Source organism: Peromyscus eremicus, chromosome 20 (genome assembly GCF_949786415.1).
Source record: "Peromyscus eremicus chromosome 20, PerEre_H2_v1, whole genome shotgun sequence".
Taxonomy (NCBI): Eukaryota; Metazoa; Chordata; class Mammalia; order Rodentia; family Cricetidae; genus Peromyscus; species Peromyscus eremicus.
The window spans coordinates 18,015,714-18,035,558 of record NC_081436.1 but is presented as its reverse complement, the minus strand read 5'-3'; the positions used below and the strand labels follow the sequence as shown (position 1 = coordinate 18,035,558).

Sequence of the window (19,845 nt, the reverse complement as noted above, 5' to 3'; positions counted from 1 at the left end):
GTGTATGTGTTCTCTCTGTGTGTGTGTGTGTGTGTGTGTGTGTGTGTGTGTGTGTGTGTGTGTGTCTGTGCTCGTTTTCTTCTTTGTTACTCAAGGTTTAGAAGATACGATGCCGCTGAGGTCTAAGTCTCTTTGTATGTAGTACAGCAAAGCAAACCATCTGAGGTCTGCATCAGGTGATATTTCAGGAAATACCCAGGAACTGTTCAAGGCATTGGCTCTGCATATAAAGATAACCACTGTTGCTGGGGTCACTGTACTGTTTCTGTAGGGCCAGCTCATAGGTAGTTAAGCTTTACTGGAGGTCTCTACACATTTCTCAACTCCATTGTAGTGTGACATCAGCCAAACACAGTGTGAAAGACTGAGCATATTTGCATTACATTTTTAAACCCTGAAATTTGAATTTCATTAAATAAAATTAATTTCATGAAATAGTGTTTTGATTCCTTCCCTGCAGCCATCTTGTAACATTTAACAAAGCACAGTTTCCCCTTATCCTGGGAGCTTTGCCTATGCAGAAATGAGTAGAACAGGATGCAACAGCCTCTTTCCTGGAAGGCAAGTGTTGTGCTCTTTCTCACTGACTGTCAGCCTGGGTGAAGAGGCTAGAGCAGTGACTGACCACCCGGACCTGTGCACGAGGAGAGACTTCCTGTGACCCTCTCATAGATTGCCTAGGATAATCTCCCCACCTCAAAATTGGCCATTAATTTAATTACATCTAAACGGTCTCCTGTGTTTACTGACACCAATCCTGAGTCTCTGATACTAACTGGATGTTTAAGAACTCACTTCTGTTGTGACACTATCTGTGGGAATCCGTCATAACTTAAAAGGCTCACTCCTAAGTGGCTGTTGCTGTAAGTAAGTACAATAAGAGACTACTGAACACAGTCTTTTCCCTTGCTAAGTAGGTGCAGCAAGAAACACCGAAACAGCCATTCTCCATGGATAGAAAGAACAGTTTTAATAAAAAACCAAAACACAGAACAAAACTGTCTGGCTGCTTGGGACAGTAGAGAGCAGCAGCCAGCTATAAAAGTTTATCATCGGGTATATAGGGTATATGGAGGGCAGCTGCGATGGAGGAGGTGTTTATTGGATATATAGGGTATATGGAGGACAGCTGCGATGGAGGAGGTGTTTATCGGGTATATAGGGTATATGGAGGACAGCTGCGATGGAGGAGGTGTTTATTGGGTATATAGGGTATGTGGAGGGCAGCTGCCATGGAGGAGGTGTTGCAGTTGGGGTCAGAAGTATTTGGATGCTGACCCATCCAGTCAGGAGCATTCAGTTAGCTGGGAAGGGCTTCTGAGAAATGCTTTTGGTTTTTGTTTCCTAGCAAAGCCGTGCTCAGGTGAGGGTCGAGGCTTTGCTATCAGCACCGCCATTTGGGGGACCCACTTCTTTGTGACCTAACAGTTGCCACTTTGGATACTAGCTAGAGTTCAGGTACCAGGCAACCCCCATTTCTGTAAGACGTCTAGAAGTTGAGGGTTCCCTCAGTTTTAGAAATTCACAGAACTCAAGAAAGTAGGTTTCTGGTTCACTGTAAAGGATTGTACTAGGAACATCCAGGTAGAAGGATGTGCACAGGACAATGGATAGGGTGGGATGATATTTCTGTGTCCTCCCTGGGTATGCCATCCTCCTGGCAGGTTGATGTGTTCACCAACCTTCAGGCTCCCCAGACTCCAATGTTAGTTTTTTTAATGGAGTTTTCATTATATGGACATAGTTAATTTAAACTATTGGTGGTGGGTATTGAATTCAGTTTTCATCTCCCTTGCCTCTCTGAGACTGAAGTTGACAGGTTGGGTTCTCTGGCAGCACACACCATTCTGAAGCTGTGTCTGAGTTACTTTTAGAGCATATACTCCAATGTGATCAGGTTCCTATCATTCAGGAAAGTATAAGGGTTTTAATAACTCTGCACCAGGTGCTCAGTACAAAGATCAACTACAGATTGCATCTATTACTGTGTCTTGTGCCCATATAAGGTCACTTAAAAACAAACGAACAAACTGATTAGGAGTTTAGGTTCTTTTATCCCAGTTCACCCATCAATCTTAAACATTCACATTAATCGAATTCAGAATACATTTTTTTCTCCTACATTCTAAACCCACTATAGCATCAACTCATGTTCAGAATGCCCTCTAAATCTCATTAGCTAGAAGTCCCACATCTAATCCTCTGACTTACCTAAGTTACATATGAACCTCTGGATGGTGATCCATCTTGGGACAGAGTTCCACTTTATCTGGGCCCTGTAACACTAGGAAATGAGTATCTTTTCTCAAACACAATAGGCAGACGATCACAGTACATGGGACAGTTTTGGGCATTTCTTTTTTCTTTCCGTCCCACACAGCTGTAGGATGCTGTCCAAGGATTCTTGGCAGTGCATAGCAAAGATCACCATTCCTGTAGTCTCTAATAACATGCTCTCGTTTCCTTCCAAACGTTGCCAGCTGTGCCTTTATGTGTGTGTTTCTATCAGAAGTCTGTCTAAGGCACTGTGATTTTTTTGGTCATGCGTTTTAGGGTTCTTTTAGCCTTTGCCTGCTGACCAAAGTCTCTTCCCCCTTTTCAGTTATTTGTTACACCCCACTATCGCTACTCAGATCTGTGTCACTTTACTTTTGTTACAGTGACATATTATCAAAAACTTAAACAGCACACATATTTATTATCTTATAATTTTGAGGTTCTGCAGTCCCTAAGGGATCGGCATGGATAGTACTTCCTTCCGGAGGCTTCTGTGACAGAGTCAGTTTCTTTGCCTTGTCAGCTTTTAGCCCTACCACTTTTCTTGGCATATAGCCTCCTTTCTCCTGGTTCCAACTTTCTTGTGTTCCTTCTGTACGGAGCCTTGTGATATATTGGACCTCCATATAACTCAGGACAGTCCTTCCATCTCAAAATTACTGATTTGGTATTGTCTGAAAAGTTCTCTTTACCAGCTAAGATAATAATTATAGATTTCAGTTATTAAGATGTACACATCTCTGGAAGCTGTTATTCTGCTCGCTGTAGGAACTATTGGTCAGTAGTCTCAGCATTATACAATAAATCAGCATTTGAAATTCAGTATTAGAGAAGCACATATATTTAGTTTAATTCTGTCTTAAACTTTAATACAGGAACCTGGATACAATTGGCGTAGCCGTTGATTTGGTTCTTCTCTTTCGTGAACTTCGGGTGGAACAAGACTCTTTGTTGACAGGTAATGTGCAGTATAATTAATGGATTATTATCTTGAAAAATGTTTAAAACTAATGCTCTGGGTGTTTAGTCATTCACTGAAACATGTTGTATATTTCATGTAATATTAGAGTTACTACTATGAAGGAGAGTTACTGTAACTTCCTTTCCGTCCTGTTTTGGGCTGACTTGTCTCTTCCCAACTTCTTATGCTGAAGCTTCTCTTAGTCTGTTTGGGTTGCTGTAGCAAAATACTTTAACTTAGGTAATTAATGAAAGCATATATTTGTCACACTAGAAGGCTGGGAAGTTCAGGATCAGGGTTTCAGCATATTTATTATGTGGTAGGGACTTGCTCTCTGGCTCAGTGAAGATGTCTTCTTGCTGTGTCCTTACATAGTAGAAGGGCAGAAGGAAGCAAAGGAACTCTTGGCCTCTTATAAGGGGTACTAACTGCAAGATGTAGTTACACCTGAAAGCCCTCATCGCTTACTACCAACACTTTGGAGGTTTGATAATCAGCATAGGAATGTTAGAAGGACACATTAAACATTCAGACCATAGCAAAATCCTAACCTCCAGTGCCCAGAGTATGACTGTATTTGAAGAGAAGGTTTTACAGGAGGTAGTTAAGGTACAGTGAAGAAATTTGGTATCTTTTTGAGAAAAGGATAGTAGGACACTTAGGTGAAGACCATGTGAAGACACAGGAAACAGATTGCAGTCTAGTGTCAAGAAGAGAAGTATCAGGAGAAATCAGCACTGGCGGCATCTTAATGGTGGACTTGGAGCCTCCAAAATGGTAGAAGGTAATTGTTTGAAGCTGTCTAGTCTGTGGTTCTTTGCAGTAGCAACCTGGGATGTCTAATGCACTGCCTTGTGTTGCTTACAAATGTGACAGACACTATTTTTGGTTTGAATATGAATACCCTCCACAGGCTCATGTGTTTGAACGCTTGGTCCTCTGCTAGTGGCACTGTTTTGGGAGGTTGTGGAACAGTTTGGACATGGAGGCTGGCTGGCGGATATAGAGCCATAGGGGCAGGGTTTATGGCTTACAGTCCATTTCCAGTTCTTTCTGAGTTACCTGCTTCCTAACTACTCTGGCAATGTGACCTGTTACAATTCCCACTACTCTAGCCACAAGCTGCTCCAACTGTCACTATCATTTCCCCTCCGTGACGGACTGTGTCATCTTAAACTGTGAGCCAAAATAAATCCTCTCTCCCTTAACTTGCTTCTTTCAGGTGTTTTATCACAGTGAAGATAAAAGTAACTAATTCAGGTGTGATTCCAACAGTGACCAGAACAGACAGAAATCTCAGATCTCACGTTCCAGTGAGGAGAGCCAGATGTGTTAGGTCTGTTAAGTCTGTCAGTTACCTAGTGTGACAGAGAGGGAAAGTAGCTCTTCTCTGTAACAGCTGTTGATGTGGGATTAAGAGTTTTTGAGCTTGAAAATCTGGAAGGTTCTTAGACTATTTTGAAGGCTTTTAGTTTTGTATTAGTAGCATTAATGCTTCTCCTTTGTACAAAGATTATTATCTTAACACATCATTAAATTAAATAATAGAGATTTTATATATGGTCTTCTTGTCTAAAGAATTGAGATATTTAGCTGGGTGGTGGTGGTGCACACCTTTAATCCCAGCACTTGGGAGGCAGAGGCAGGTGGATCTCTGTGAGTTCGAGGCCAGCCTGGTCTACAGAGCAAGTTACAGGACAAGCTCCAAAGCTACACAGAAACCCTGTCTCAAAAAACAAACAAACGAAAAGAGATATTATGAGTAAATATAAATTACTTGATATAATCTTAAGTGTCCATGCTTATTAGATGTACTAGATTATGAGTTAAAGTAATTGTTATAAAAAAGAACACCTTTATCACATATGTTATAAATACTTCCTTGAAGTGGGAAATATAACTTTAAAATAGATTTGGTTTACAAATATTTCTTAACTCCTGTTTTTATATAACATTAGGTATGTTTATATTAATGCTACCTGACATCCTGTTCCCAGTGGACAGGAGAGAACTCAGGTGAGGCTCTTTTCACAGGCACGAAAGGAATGGTAGTTGTGACACAGACAGGGAACTCAGTGTGCTCGGGTGCTGCAGGCACTGTGTGTGTTACTTAATGTTCACTCCTTGTGTGATTTCCTAGTGTTTCCACTTGAGATTCATTTCACTACAATTTTGAGGTCTTAGTATTTGATTTAGAAATCATCTTTAAAATCTTAAGTCAGTTACCTGATATGACAGAAAGTGGTGGTTTCATAAAGTTAACTACATATCGAAGAGTTTATAAACAATATCTTAGCTCTAAACTTTTCTGAGTGGCAGTATTTTAAGAGGTTGGTAGGCCGGGCGGTGGTGGCGCACGCCTTTAATCCCAGCACTCGGGAGGCAGAGCCAGGCGGATCTCTGTGAGTTCGAGGCCAGCCTGGGCTACCAAGTGAGTTCCAGGAAAGGCGCAAAGCTTCACAGAGAAACCCTGTCTCGAAAAACCAAAAAAAAAAAAAAAAAAAGAGGTTGGTAGGATGTAGAAATTAGTTGTAAAATATTTTAAAGATGTTTAATATTAAAGGGATTTTTATAGCTCTGCTTTATGATGAAGCCTTGGTGCTCAGAGTTGGAGGATTAAAAAACAATGATAAAGTAGTAAGTTTCATTGTGCTGCATGGAAAAATCAGTCTGTGAGGTATGTAAATCAACCACTGTTCAGATGCAGTCCATTTTGTAATTGCAAAAAAATAGTAATAGAGTATTAGCTGTCACTAGAAATAGGCTTTTCTTCTAATGGTGTGTTCCTAAATAAGCCCAGCAGAAGTGCTGGCAAATGCTATGATTGTGGGAGCTACTAGAGTGGAGCTAGTCCCTCCCTTAAACCTTGGACACCAGCCCCGCTCACCCACACAGCTTTTCTCTTGAATTTACCCCATTTGTTCTCAGCATCACATGGGTCCTCTGCCCTCCAGCATCCTTACCATTATGTAGTACATTCTCCTGCTTCCATCATGAAATTTCTTTCCTTGGTTCCGCATTCCTCTTGTTCTTTTTTTGTGCTATCCCAAATCTCCTGTGCAAGACTTACTTTGTTTTTCCACAATATATGATAAATGGTTGTTTTATCCTTTCTTCATTGAGATGGATATAACCTAAGGAAAATAGAAGAGGGAAGATACCTAAAAATGTTTTATAACAGTTATGTGGTGAAGTAATACATTGATTGACATTAGAGAGTAGATCCGTGTGCTTTTTCTTTTTTCTTTCTTTCTTTCTTTCTTTCTTTCTTTCTTTCTTTCTTTCTTTCTTTCTTTCTTTCTTTCTTTCTTTTTTTAATTTTAGTGGTATTGGGAATTGAATTTTGGGCTCCAGTATGGTAGGAAAGCCTCTACCACTGAGCTATATTCCTAGCCTTAGTCTTGTTTTATAAAGGATACATTAAGAGTTGTTAATAATTTAGATAGCTTCAGTACTACCAGTTTAACTAATTGATTTTTTTCCCCTGATAGTGCTGGGGTAAACTTAGTGCCTTGGGCATGCTAGCAAGCATTTTATCATGTAGTTATGTCTCCCAGTCCATTTACTTAACATAAAACCATCCATTTTAAAGTGAATAGTTGAGTGACATTTAGAACAGTACAATATTGTACAACCAACACCTGTCAGAATTAAAAATAATTTCTTACACTCCAAGGTATAAGAAAAGCAGTTCCTCTCCCTTTCCTTCTCCCTGCCTCTGGTGTCCACAGTTTTATGTTTTGTCTCTGAATTAATTAATTCTGGATATTTCATATAAGCGGAATTGTAGAGCTCCATGGCCCTTGGTCTATTTCTCTTATTTTTGAGGTTCAGCCACATTGTAGCATGCATCAGAACTTTGTTCCTTTGGACTGAATAATGCTTTATTGTTTTCCATTCGTCAGTTGATGAACACAGGCTCTGCTTACCTTTTGGCTATGGTGTATTTGTACATGTTATTTGTTGGAGAGCCTGTGTTCAGTTCTTTGGAGTATGTGCCTACGATTAGAGTTGTTGGGCCTGAGTACCACAATGTTAAATATTAGTTTTTCAATATTCATTCTGTCTCTATGTCTTTATTTGTCTGCCTTTCTGTCTCCATTTCCCTGTTTCTGTCTGTCTGTCTGTCTCTCTTTCTGTGGACATGTTATGTGTGGGTTCCTACAGAGGCCACAGGAGAACTTTGGATCCCTTGGAGCTGGAATTACAGGTGATTCTGAGCTGTCTGACATGGGTGCTGGGAACTGAATCTGATTGCCAGTCCTCTGCTAGAGCAGCAAGTACTCTTAACTGCTGAGCCCTCTTTCCAGCTCTTGTTTTGAGGCGCCACTGAACTGTTTTTCAATACAGTGGAGCCATTTACATTCAGTCAACAGTGTGTTTTCTAATTTCTTCACATCCTTGCTGACACTTTCGATATTTTTTTTTTTTTTTTTGGTTTATAAGTCATCCTGGATGGTGTAAAGTAATGTGTGGTTTTTATTTGCATTTTCCAAATGACTAGTGAATGTTTTCTCATGTGTGTATTGGGCATTTATAAATTTTTGGAGAAATGTCTGTTTGAATCCTTTCCTCGTTTTTTTTTTTTTCTTGATTGTAGTTGTGTTTTATTGTTGAATTCTGTAATATATCGTAGATACTAGGGATTATGTTAAATCTACAGTTTAGTTTAGGAAGAGTTGCCATCTTGACAATATTTGGGTCTTCTAGTCCATGAAATGGAAGCATTTTCTTTTCAAAAATCCAGCTGTCTCTGTTTTAAGTAGCTGACCTGTACTCTGCGGCAGAATTGGAAGAGGGGCAAGGAGGAAAAGGAAAGTCAGTGCTATTTCTCACCACCTCTAGGAAAGGAAAGCCCCCGGTTTTTATTGGAATTCAACACTGACATTTGCATTTAATAAGAAGCTCAGAAGTTATTTTCATAGTGCCTTAGTTCAAACCCAATGAAATATCATTATAAAAAGTGTTCAGATTTCACTATCTGTTAATACTTTCCCTGAGAACCTTATTTTAGGGAGAGTGTTGTCAGGGTAACTGTGCCAGTTTTTTGTTACTGCTTCTGAGGTAAGAACTGTAATTATATTGTCAAAATAATATTTAGAGTATTATTTTCAGGCAATAATTGCAGTGGTCTGACAAATATATTATGGTCATCAAATTTTATGTAAACACAAGTATGAGTTATTTTAATTGAGCTATTGATGTTGTTTTTGGCATATATTCTTTCCTAATCTGTAAAAATAATGCTGGCATTTTTTAGGGGCTTTGCGCTATTCTTAGTGTTTACATAAAGATCAGTTGATAAGCTGTTTGGGAGAGTAAACTGTTATTTTACTTGCCTGCAGTCTTCTCAATTGTGCCTAGGCCATCGCAAAGCCTTTTCCTTCCCAGAATCGTGTTTTGGATTTTCAGAGGTTTTCGCTGCTTTTTTCCCCCCCTGAGGAACTGTTGTTCTGCTTGGCTGTCAGTCCAGAGTATCCCTTTCACTCTTTTGGTGTGTTAAATTTGAGTGTTAATAGTCTGAAGTATTTAGTAAAACTGTTAGTATCTTACTTTTATATTATAAACAGTCAATAAGCATTTATAATAGACTTTTTAAAAACTCAGAAAAGTAGACAGATGAAAGTATAATTCTATAAGCAGGCTGTGAGAAGCACTTGAATTTCAGTATCGGGTTTCTTGGTGCATCATTTTCTTCGAATACTTTTAAGAATTGCATGGTTGAGCCTTGGCTACAGTTTTGCAGGAGGCTGTCAGGCTCCTGGGTTCTTATAGCCCAACCTCTCTCTGTGTTCCTCCAGTTCTAGGGCTGTACCTGGTCCCTGCATCTCAGCCTGTGTGCTGCCTCAGTGTTGCTTCTCTTGGAATTCCTTATATTACATTTTCTTGGTTAAAATCACTGGCTTGCTTTTTATTGACTGTTCTCTGAGGCTCCTACTTGGTGTCACTTGTCCCTACTGGTCTCTCTTCCCTCCCTTTGTCCCTCCATCCACTCACCCTGCTAGTAAGGGTACAAGAGGAGACAGCAGCCACTGCGTAAGTTGAATAGGAATGTTTTTTTTCTACATTTGCATGTGAGCTAGGTTTTTGCTGTGCAGCCCAAACTGATGTTGAACTTATTCTCCTGCCTCTACTTCCTTTGTGCTGGGGTTCCAGGCCTATGCCCCCATACCCAGCTGGGTAGTAAGATTGAATGTAAAGAGTTGCTGTCATAAAGGTTGAAATTAATGGCATTGACTGGTAAGAAGTAAGGAGAATGAGGAGTTCAGGGATTGTGGATAGACGAAGCCTCTAATTCCAGGGTTAAGGTGGGGCCTCCATGACCTCATCTCCAGGCTGAGACCCTTGGGGAGATTGCACTCATGGCTCATTGGCTCATTGCAGAGCAAGTGCTGAGAGGTGGTGTTGATGAGCGTGATGAAAGTAGTCCACCTTGGGTGCGAGGGGAATGTAGCCATGAAGCTTGCTAAGGAAGTGTTTATAGAACTATCAGTGTCTCTTAAAATTAGAGCTATCTGGAACAAGGTTGGTACCTTTATATTATAAACAGTCAGTAAGCATTTATTATAGACTGATTTCTAAAAACTCAGAAAAGTAGACAGAAGGAAATAATGTAATTCTGTAAACAGGCTGTGAGGAGCACTTGAGCTTTAAATTTTTTTCTTTTTTCAATTTTTTTTTTTTTTTTTTTGGTTTTTCGAGACAGGGTTTCTTTGTGTAGCTTTGCGCCTTTCCTGGATCTCGCTCTGTAGACCAGGCTGGCCTCGAACTCACAAAGATCCACCTGCTTTGCCTCCCAAGTGCTGGGATTAAAGGTGTGCACCACAACCACCCGGCTCTTTTTTCAATATTTGTATCTGTTGGTATAAACATGAATTTTGTGTTCAGTTTCTTTCTTTCTTTGTTTTTTTTTTCTCTTTTTTGTTTTTTTGAGACAGGGTTTCTCTGTGTAGTTTTGGTGCCTGTCCTGCATCTTGCTCTGTAGACCAGGCTGGCCTCGAACTCACAGAGATCCACCTGGCTCTGCTTCCTGAGTGCTGGGATTAAAGGCATGTGCTACCACCGCCCGGCCATGTTCAGTTTCTTTAAGGTATATTAACTAAGTCAGTTTTTGGGTTCTGGCTGCTAGTGCTACTGATGCCATGCTTTGTGGGAGCTGGGCCTGGAGAAGCTGCTCCTTAGAGCAGAGGAGGATGTCCTCCAGGAGAAGTAAATCATGGTGACAGTGCTGGCAGCCGAAATGTCTTGAGGGTCCAACACCTTTATTTTCACAGAGCAGACACTGCAGTTTTGTTTGGAGCTGGGAGGCAAAATCAAGAACTGGTGCTATCTACTTAAAGCTGTTTTGACTGTGTCCTATTGTTAATAGCTCATGGACTCTTGGACCTTTGGCGCCTACACCCTCACCACATGCTGTTGTTTTCTGACTGTAAGTTGCGCCAGTCCAGTGGGTGTGGAGGAAGCCTCTCTTGCTTGTCTCATGGGTTAGAGTACTTTTTCATCCCTGCCTAACTGTTTTGGAGCTTACCAATTTTTTTCCACAAAACTTTTTTGCCTGTTTTTCTGTTCGTTTATCTGTCTTTTAAAAATGGTTTATAGCCAAGTGTTGTGACGCATGCCTTTAACCCCAGCACTCAGGAGGCAGAGGCAGGTAGATCTCTATGAGTTCGAGTCCAACCTGGTCTACATAATAAATTCCAGGACAGCCAGAGCTACATAGTGAGACCCTGTCTCGAAAAAAACAAATTAAAAAAAAAAATGACTTATAAGAGCTCTTTGAATATATGGTAAGTCTAAAGGTAGTTGTGTATTTCATGTATCTTCCTATTCTGTGGCACTATTTCTGTTTTCCATGGTATCTTTTGAGAAAAAGTGTTACTAGTTTTAACGTTTATTACTATCTTTTCCTATGGACTTAAAAGCTCTCCAATGTTTTGAAAACTTTTTGATTTTGGTGCTTCATGTTCAGTTCAGGGGTTGGGATGGAACTTTCTGTCTTGTGTGAGGAAGTCCAACACTGTCAGGTTTTCTGTGCTGGCACCAAGGCACCCAGGCACCCCACTGCTGATTCTAGACCATTGTTTATCAGTGATTTGCTGCTGATACCTCTGTCATTAATCATTTGGTCAAGTTTGTGTTTGTTCCACTGATCTGTTTATTCCTGTCCTGGTTCCACCCTGATGTACCTCATCAACTGAACCAGCTGGTAGTCTGCGAACACAGATCCACTTTTCAATTTTCACCAGGGTCATAGCTATTAACAGCCCTTTGTGTCTTCATAGAAGTTTAGAATGGTTTTATTATATTTCCTACAAACATGTATGTCCTCCAGGATGTAGAATGACACATACATGTGTATGTGTGTGGACTCTCCTGCTTGGATCTGGACTGCCAATTACATTTAATCTCTATAGAAACTCAGTCACATGACTCTGGACCCGCCATAGTTCTTCCCTTCCTTAGTTCCACTTAACACCTGTTTTGTGGTTTCCTCCTTGGTAGTGTGCTCACTGCTGTCATTTGTATCTTGACACTTACAAACATTTTCTTTTTAGATTTGTTTATGTGTATGATGGTTTTGACTGCATGTATGTGAGTGTACCCTGTGGAAGGTAGAAGAGAATGTCCAAGCCCGTGGAACTAGAGTCACAGTTGATTTTGAGCTGCCACGTGGGTGCTGGGAACTCTGGCTCCTAACTGCTCATCTCTCCATCCCCATATCTTGGTACTTTTATAAATGGTGTCCTTGTCCTGTTCCCATGCCATCCTCCCCTCTTATTGGAGATTGAGACCTGAGCCCAAGGTCTTATAGATGTTAGGCAAGTGTATCCTGTTTGTAGCCCAATGTCCTTATCCTTGGTCGTTTCCTGCATATAGAACTATGGATTTTTTTAAATAATTGACTTAGGTGAAATAACTTTTGTAAGCTCTTTTTAAAATCTGTAAACTTTATTATAAAAAAACCTTACAAATAAATAAGCTTTCTCAAGAGTGCAGACAACTTACATATTTAAAATAATCTACATACATTAACATTTCATTGATACTGTGGGATATGATAGTTTGATTTGTTCCTTTTTAGCCCTTGGGTCTTTTGTCTTGCTGGCAATGGTACTTTTGTACTCTGGTAATTATAAATGGTGATTACAAATGCCTTGGACATCTTTGAAAAGTAATACTTGTCACCATGCCTGGCCATTAATTCTAATGTGTGCTATAGACTTTTTATTTATACCTAGTTTTAGGTTAAGGAAGATCCTGAATGGAGATACTTGGTAGTTTGTAATTTCCGTGTTAGTTGTATGAACATCACTTTCATTATGTTTTGATGCCTTTGTTAATGGTATCATTGTGACTTTTGTGTGTTTCATTATAAGAAATTGACAAACAGCTTTTCAAAGAACTGTACCAGGTTCTGTTCTTGTCTGCAGTAAATGAGTCTGTGGCATTTGATGCTGTCACTTTGCTGAACTTTTGGCCAGTATTTTTGCTGCTAACATTCTAAATGTCAGGTTTTTATTAAATCTTACTCAGATATTTGAGATATATTGGTATTTTTTTGTCTGCTTCTTCTAGAATTTGTTGAGAAAAGGTATCTTAAAACTATTCAACTTATTGTCAATATTTCTCACTGTGGTCAGCTTTTCTTTATATATTTGAGAGTATATTACTAGGTGAATTCCAATTTAAAAATATTTACATCTTTTTTGATAAGTTAGTCTGTGATGGTTACTTAACATATTTCCAGCAATGTCTTTTGCATTAATGCTTATTATATCTAATTTTAAGTGGCTATCTCTCCTTTTTCGGCTGATATTTGGTCAGTCTCCTTTTAGCGTTCTTTAACTTGCAGTATTCTGTAACTTTATGTTCTAGGTATGTTTGTTTTAAAAAACTTGTAGCATTTTAAAAATTCATTTTGAGACAATTTTATTGAACTGGTCTTGGCATGTCTTCTGTTAGTATGATCCTCCTGTCTCAGCATCTGGAGTGCCTTGATTACAAATATGTGCAGACATACCTAATTTGTAATGATCTTTTAATTGGAGCATGTAGTCCAATGATATTTCATGTAATTATATTTGAGTTTTTAGTTTTTAAGAAGTTAATTTTACAGTGTTGTTTTGATGAGGCGTATTAATGTCATGCTCAGAATTTCACTGTGCATTGAGACTCTTAGATAACCAATTTCTCTCTTTCTCTCTCCAACCCCCTCCTCTCCCTTTCTCTCTCCCTCCCTTCCTCCCTCCCTCCCTGTTTTCCTTTCTCTTTCTCACTCTCCTATTTTATAACATGGGAAATATTCCTTACTAAGATGTATTTATTCATTGTGTTGAATCTGTTATCTTCAATTTTTACTTTTCTATATTTTTAGCTTTTCGTTGTGGCCTACAGTTTTTAGGCAACATTGCCTCACGGAATGAAGATTCCCAGTCCATTGTTTGGGTCCATGCTTTCCCAGAACTCTTTATGTGAGTATAATGTTAAGATTTTGTTGTTGTTGTTGTTGTTTTGTTTTTTTTGGGCTGGCTCCTGAAAAGAGAGTTATATTTTCATTTATATGAAGTTCACAAACAGGAAAAACAAGATTGTAGTGTAGTAATAGAATTCAGGATAGTACATATTCTTTGTGGCTGTTAGCAGGTAGGTATTAGCTGGGAGAGAGTATGAAGGAGACTCCTGGACCCTGCCAGTGTTCTGTACCTTGGTTTGTGTGGTGGTTCCATGGTACACATATCTGATACTCATTGAGCTTTGTACCAAGATGTGTGGTACTTGGGAACATGCCAGCTTATTTTTAAGAAATAAAAGTCATGGGGAAAGTAGTAACTTCATTAAAGACCCTGAAATTTATACAGAAAAACAAAACAAAACAAAAAAACCCATGAACAGAAAACATTAAAATATGGGCAATGAGTTAATCCTTTTTTTTTTTTTTTTTTTTTTTCCAATGTTGTGTATATGCCTGGCCCAATACTATTCTTGGTAGAAAATGGAGAATTCTAAGATTTGGATAATATGTGTTTATCATTGTGAGGTGACCTTCACTGTGAGAAGTGGGGATAGCTATTCTGTTGTTCAATCTGTCACTATGAGAAGAAGATAATTCAGTTTCCTTTGTCAGTGTTAAGAGATGAGCACTGAGCTTGTTTATTACTATGAGATGTGATTGACCAGTCTGGCTGCTGTAAGAAGTCTATAACTAGTCTGGTTATTTATATTGGATCTTGAATTGGTTCATGTTTTGCATTACTTTAAAACACTAGCTCTATGAACTCGTAAGTTGTTGAGCATCACACTAAAATGTAAGTTGGTGACAGAAGTGGATGGGCAATAGAAAGACACGTGTGGTGGTTGTGGAGGCCAAGCTTCGAGTGTGGGCAGTGTGGGCAGCAGAAGAGCAGCTAGTGCGAAGTGCTTTAAGTCGGGCGCGATTATCTCTGTTCTTCCAGGTCCTGCAGATAAACGGAACCAATCCTGCTTGGCCAGGTGAGGTTCCTGTAGATTGTCAGTAGTAAAGGGTATGGTTGCAGTGTGAAGCCAAGTGCTGCTGTGTAAGGTCTGAGCTGCTTCTCTGGTTGTGCTTGTTCTCTGGGCTTGTATATTAGTTATAATTATTAGATGAACTCTTACTCAATTCTAGCTCAGTACATTTCTCAAATGCCTGAAGTGTGTGTTTATAGATATATATCTATTATCTTTACATTTAATAGTAATTGATTGTAGATGGAAGGAAAGAATGAAACTTAAGCTACATAAATACACATTAATTATTTACAAGTTTTTGTTTTAACACTTTCTGTTTATTGTTCATGCACATGTGTTTGTGCTATAGCAATTATGTGGAGGCCAGAGACAGCTTGCAGGAGTCAGTTCTCTCCTTTTCACTTTTACATGGCTTCTGGAGACTGAACCCAGGTCATCAGGTTTGGTGGCAAGCACCCTTACTGACTGAGCAAACTCATTGGCCCATATAACTTTTTTTTTTTTTTCCCCCTCAAGACAAGGTCTCACTTTGTAGCTTTGGCTGCCTGGCCTAGAACTTGCTATGTTGACTAGGCTAGGCCTTGTAATTCACAAGCAATCCACTTGCCTCTGCCTCTGCCTCTTGAGTACTGCCATTAATAGCATGCATCACCATGCCTGGGTTGTGAAGTTTAAGGGGCGGGGGTGGGGAATCAAATTTTAGGATGAGCCATGACATAACTGACAATAAGTGACCTCATTAAGTTCTTGTAGCTGATAGGATTTAGGAGTGATCATTTTAATTTTTTTCTCTATTTAAATGTTACTTTCTTTTCAGTTCTGAGTCCTAAGTCAAATGCAACTTTTTATTGCCTTTTTTGAGATTTATTTTTATTTGTAATTATATATGTGCATATATGTCTGTGTGGGTAGTGTGTGTGAGTAAAGTTGCCCTCAGCCAAAAGAGTGTTGAATCCCTTGGAGCCAGAGTTATAAGCAGTTGTGAGCCTCAAGGAGTAGGTGCTAGGAACCAAACTTGGGTCCTTTGCAGGAACTGTTTGTGCTTTGAGTCACTGAACCATCTCTCCAGTTCCATTTTATTGTAGCTTACTGTTATATTTCCTGGTTTTATACTCAAGGATATGCTTTGCTTCACAGCATTGTAAATCTTTATTATACCCTAAGAATACCAGTATATACTGAGTTTGCTAAGGCTTACTAGTATTTATGTTACAGTCATATTTTACCGTGTTGATGATTGGACTAAGAGTCTTCATTTCTTTGTTTGTCAGGTCTTGCTTAAATCATCCAGACAAAAAGATTGTTGCCTACTGTTCAATGATTTTGTTCACATCTCTTAATCCTGAAAGAATGAAAGACCTGGAAGAAAACCTCAACATTGCAATTAATGTCATAGAAGCTCACCAGAAGCATCCAGAGTCAGAATGGCCGTAAGTATCTTGCTGGAAATGTGATTGTTTGAGGCCATCCTAACAGATCATTTTCCTTATAGAGATTTTAGTAATATAACAGGGTTTACTCTGTTCTCTAGGCTGGCCTTGAAGTTTTGATCCCCTGCCTCAGACTCTCTGTAGCTGAGATTGTTACTTCCACATCTGGCTTGTTCTAGCTACTAATTTAATAATTTATTTACTTTTTGTGGTGCAGATGAGTTGAGTTCATGTAGACAAGTGCTCTCCCACTGAATTATAATTTCAACTCCTTTGTAGAAGTTTTAAGAGAAAACTCAAGGTATGGTAGTTGTTTTGAGGTTGTGAAAAAGGTAAAGCCTGAGCTTGGCCTTGAATAGGAGATTCTTTAAGGTAGTAAGGAGGTGAAGGTCAGTTTTGGTGTGTGAATGAACACAGTACAAATGTCTCAGCCTGTTTGGAGACCGCTGTGACCTTAGCAGGTGGTTCATTAAAGATCAGAAGTTGGTATGTGTCTGGTGGGCATTGCGTAAATGAGACACTGTTGCTCTTCATGTCACATTGTCTCTGTAAACAATGTTTGGTTTCTCTCTGGTTGCTTTTAAGATTTGCTTTACTTGTTTTTTTTAGGAGTTAATGTTATTTAGCATAGGTTTTTTATTTCTTTCGTTTTTTTTGCTTGTTCTTTTGGGGATTCCTTCAACTTCTTATTTTTTGGGGGAAGGGGACAGGTTCAAGGCAGGGTTTCTCTGTGTAGCCCTGGCTTTCTTGTAACTAACTCAGTAGACCAGGCTGGTCTTGAACTCACAGAGAGCCAACTGCCTTTGCCTCCTGAGTGCTGGGATTAAAGGCCTGCGCCACCTTTACCTGGCCCCTTTAACTTCCTGAGTCTGTAGGTGTGCTGCTTGTTTGTGTCAGCTTGATACGAACATAGACATACTTGAAACAGGGACTCTCAACCATTGAGGAAGAAAAGGGCCTAGTCCACTGATGATGATGGAGCTATTCCTAGGCAGGCGGGTCTACATTGTATAAGAAAGGTAGTTGAGCAAGCCAGCAATCAGTGTTCCTCCATGGTCTCTGCTCCAGTTCCTGCCTGGAGCTACTGCCCTGGCCTCTTTTGTTGATGGACTATAACCTAAGCAACATAAACCCCTTCTTCCTCTGAATTGCTTTTGGTTAGTATTCTATCACAGCAACAGAAAACACACAAGGGTAGTAGATGTGTGTCTTTCTTCAGTTTTCAGAAGTATCTGCTGGAGTACTTTTTTCAATCCTAGGTCCTTTGACCTGTCTTTTAGGACTCAATATTAGAAATACATAGGTCAAGGTGTTGGGTGTTTTTTCCAGACTAGTAAAGGTCTAGATAGACCAGCCACTTGTGGCTTTAGACAGTGTGTTACTTAGAGGCACAAGCTGCTTTTATGTTGTGAGAGAGCTGTGCAGAAAGGACCCTACCCTTTAGAATCTCTCACAGTAACTGTCTTAGGAAAGAGCCTCTTATCTTTTATTCTAAACCATCACAAGGTATCAGTAGACTCAGATGAGCTGCTGTTCAAGTTTTGGTCTGTGTAGTCTGTGCGAGAGGATGCAGACATTCCGGTGCTGTGCTGGAGCAATTTCCCTCTGTTCTCTGTGTGTTCAGTAGTCAACCTTGCTTGGTGTCCTCAGGATGTGTCATCTTGCTTGAGTTTCCTGCTGGGATGTGGGGCTCACCAATTAGACGAGGCTGGCTGGCTAGCAGCCCCATGGGATCTGCCTTGTTCCTGCCTTTCCAGCGCTGGGATTACAAGCACACGCCACCATACACCTTTCATTATTTATTTTTCATATGCCTTGTTGTGGATGCCAGGGCTTGAACTCAGTTGAACTGAGGTTGCAAATACTTTAATAACTGAACGATCTCCACCAGCCAGTTTTTCTATACTCTGAGATATAAATGCTGATGTTTTATTGTTCACAGGTCTGAACCTCTGGTCAGTTTCTTTTTCTTTTAATTCTTAAATCAGTTTAATTTCTCTTTTAATGCCAGTAGTACATGGTGTTGATAAACATAAATTTAAAATCTGAAAATATGAGACTTCCTATGTTCTTTATCAAAATTTACGTGTTTGCTAGGGAGAGGAGGCTACTTTAGGTCGCTTGCATTTCTATGTTAATATTAGGACCATCATTTTAGTTTCAAAAACAGGTAGATTTTTTTTTTTTTATGAATCTGTAGTTGTTTTTTAAAGAATATATTATTGGGTGGGAGGTGAGGAGATAGGTAACTGCCATGGTACATTTATGGAGGTCAGAGGACAGTGTTGTGGATTGAGTTTCTCTTTCTGCCTTTATGTAGGTTCCAGGGATTGAACTCAGGTTGTCAGGCGTGCTCAGGAAGAGCTTTTACGTGCCGAGCCTCCTCACTGACCCTTGTGTTTGACTACTAGCCCTTGTTCCCTTTTTGGTGTAACCTTTGTTGTAGCATTCCTGCTCCTTAGTTTGGGTGTTGTCTTTTTGTTACTTCTAAGGATGGAAAGGCAGCTAGATTGTTGACATGGGAGTCTAAGCATTTACATCCATCAATTTCCGTATGAGAACTGTTTTAGTAGTCTGTGCATCTTGTTGAATTGTGCTTTCCATTTCATTCATTTCAAGTTATATTTTAATTATCTTATAATTTCTTCTTGTATCCATTGGTTATTTAGGAGTTTGGTTTTCATGTATTTGTATATTTTCTAAATTTTGTCTTGTTATTGATTTTTAATTTTATGAAAGTAAACACTCTTTGTATGATTTCATTCTTTTTACAATTCTTGAGGCTGTTTATGGCCCGCTATATCACCATCATGGAGAATGTTTTGTGTGCACTTGAGATGAGTGTGCTTTGCTAGGTTTGCTAGAGTCTTCAGCAATCCAGTGTCTTTCTTTTGAAGCAGGGTTTTATCTTGTAACCCTAGCTGCCCTTGAACTCATAATTCCTGTGCCTCAGCCGCTCAGGTGCTGACGTTCCGGCTGTGCCACCAAGCCCGTCTCCTTTCAGTTCTTTCAGGTGGCGGTATTTGTTTTCAGGCTCTGTGTTTATAGTTGTTACAAAATCATACAGTGTCTGTGTTTACAGCTGTTACATCATCATGTAGTGTTTATATTTACAATTATTACATTATCTCTTAACAATTTGACCTGGTTTTCTTTTGTCGTTTCTATTTTATTTTTTGTTTTTCACATTTTTCACATTGTGGATTCCTCACAATGGGCAGTGTGGTCAGGACCCAGGTGGCCTTCTGGTAGTGAGTCTTGGGTGAAGTATAAACCTTTTCAGTTTGAGCCTCTTAAATGAAATATTATTATGTTGAAGTTTTATCTAAGTTTAAAATTATTTACTTTTCTGGAAATCATTTGTATTTGAACTACCATATGCAAATAAACAGCTGCTGGTATGTGAAAATCTTACGTGTTTAATTTGGAAAACACCCCTGAAGTATATACACGTAACATTTGCAGTCATTGAGGTAAGTCCTCAGAGTCAGCTTATTTCGAGCCAGCTGGTAGCAGAGTTCTGTTTTATTTGGTAGGTACTTGATAGGTAGCCAGGGTCTGTATCTTATCAGCTTGGTAAAGAACCAAGCTCATAATGGGCAGATACAGAATGTACCTGAGAGTACCTCAGAAGCCGTCAGCGGTCACCGGGTGGAGTTCAGACAGGAGGACAGGGGAGGTAGTCCTCAG

At 39.5% G+C, this 19,845-nt stretch overlaps 1 protein-coding gene across 1 annotated transcript in view; it reads left to right on the top strand.

Moving 5' to 3' along the window:
* Atxn10 (ataxin 10) overlaps nucleotides 1-19,845 on the top strand; it is a 144,243-nt gene that overhangs the window by 25,066 nt on the left and 99,332 nt on the right. The window contains exons 3-5 of the mRNA XM_059247801.1: nucleotides 3,153-3,235; nucleotides 13,614-13,710; nucleotides 15,997-16,155. Of these exons, the coding sequence (XP_059103784.1) occupies nucleotides 3,153-3,235; nucleotides 13,614-13,710; nucleotides 15,997-16,155 (339 nt within the window). The remainder of the gene's footprint in view (nucleotides 1-3,152; nucleotides 3,236-13,613; nucleotides 13,711-15,996; nucleotides 16,156-19,845) is intronic.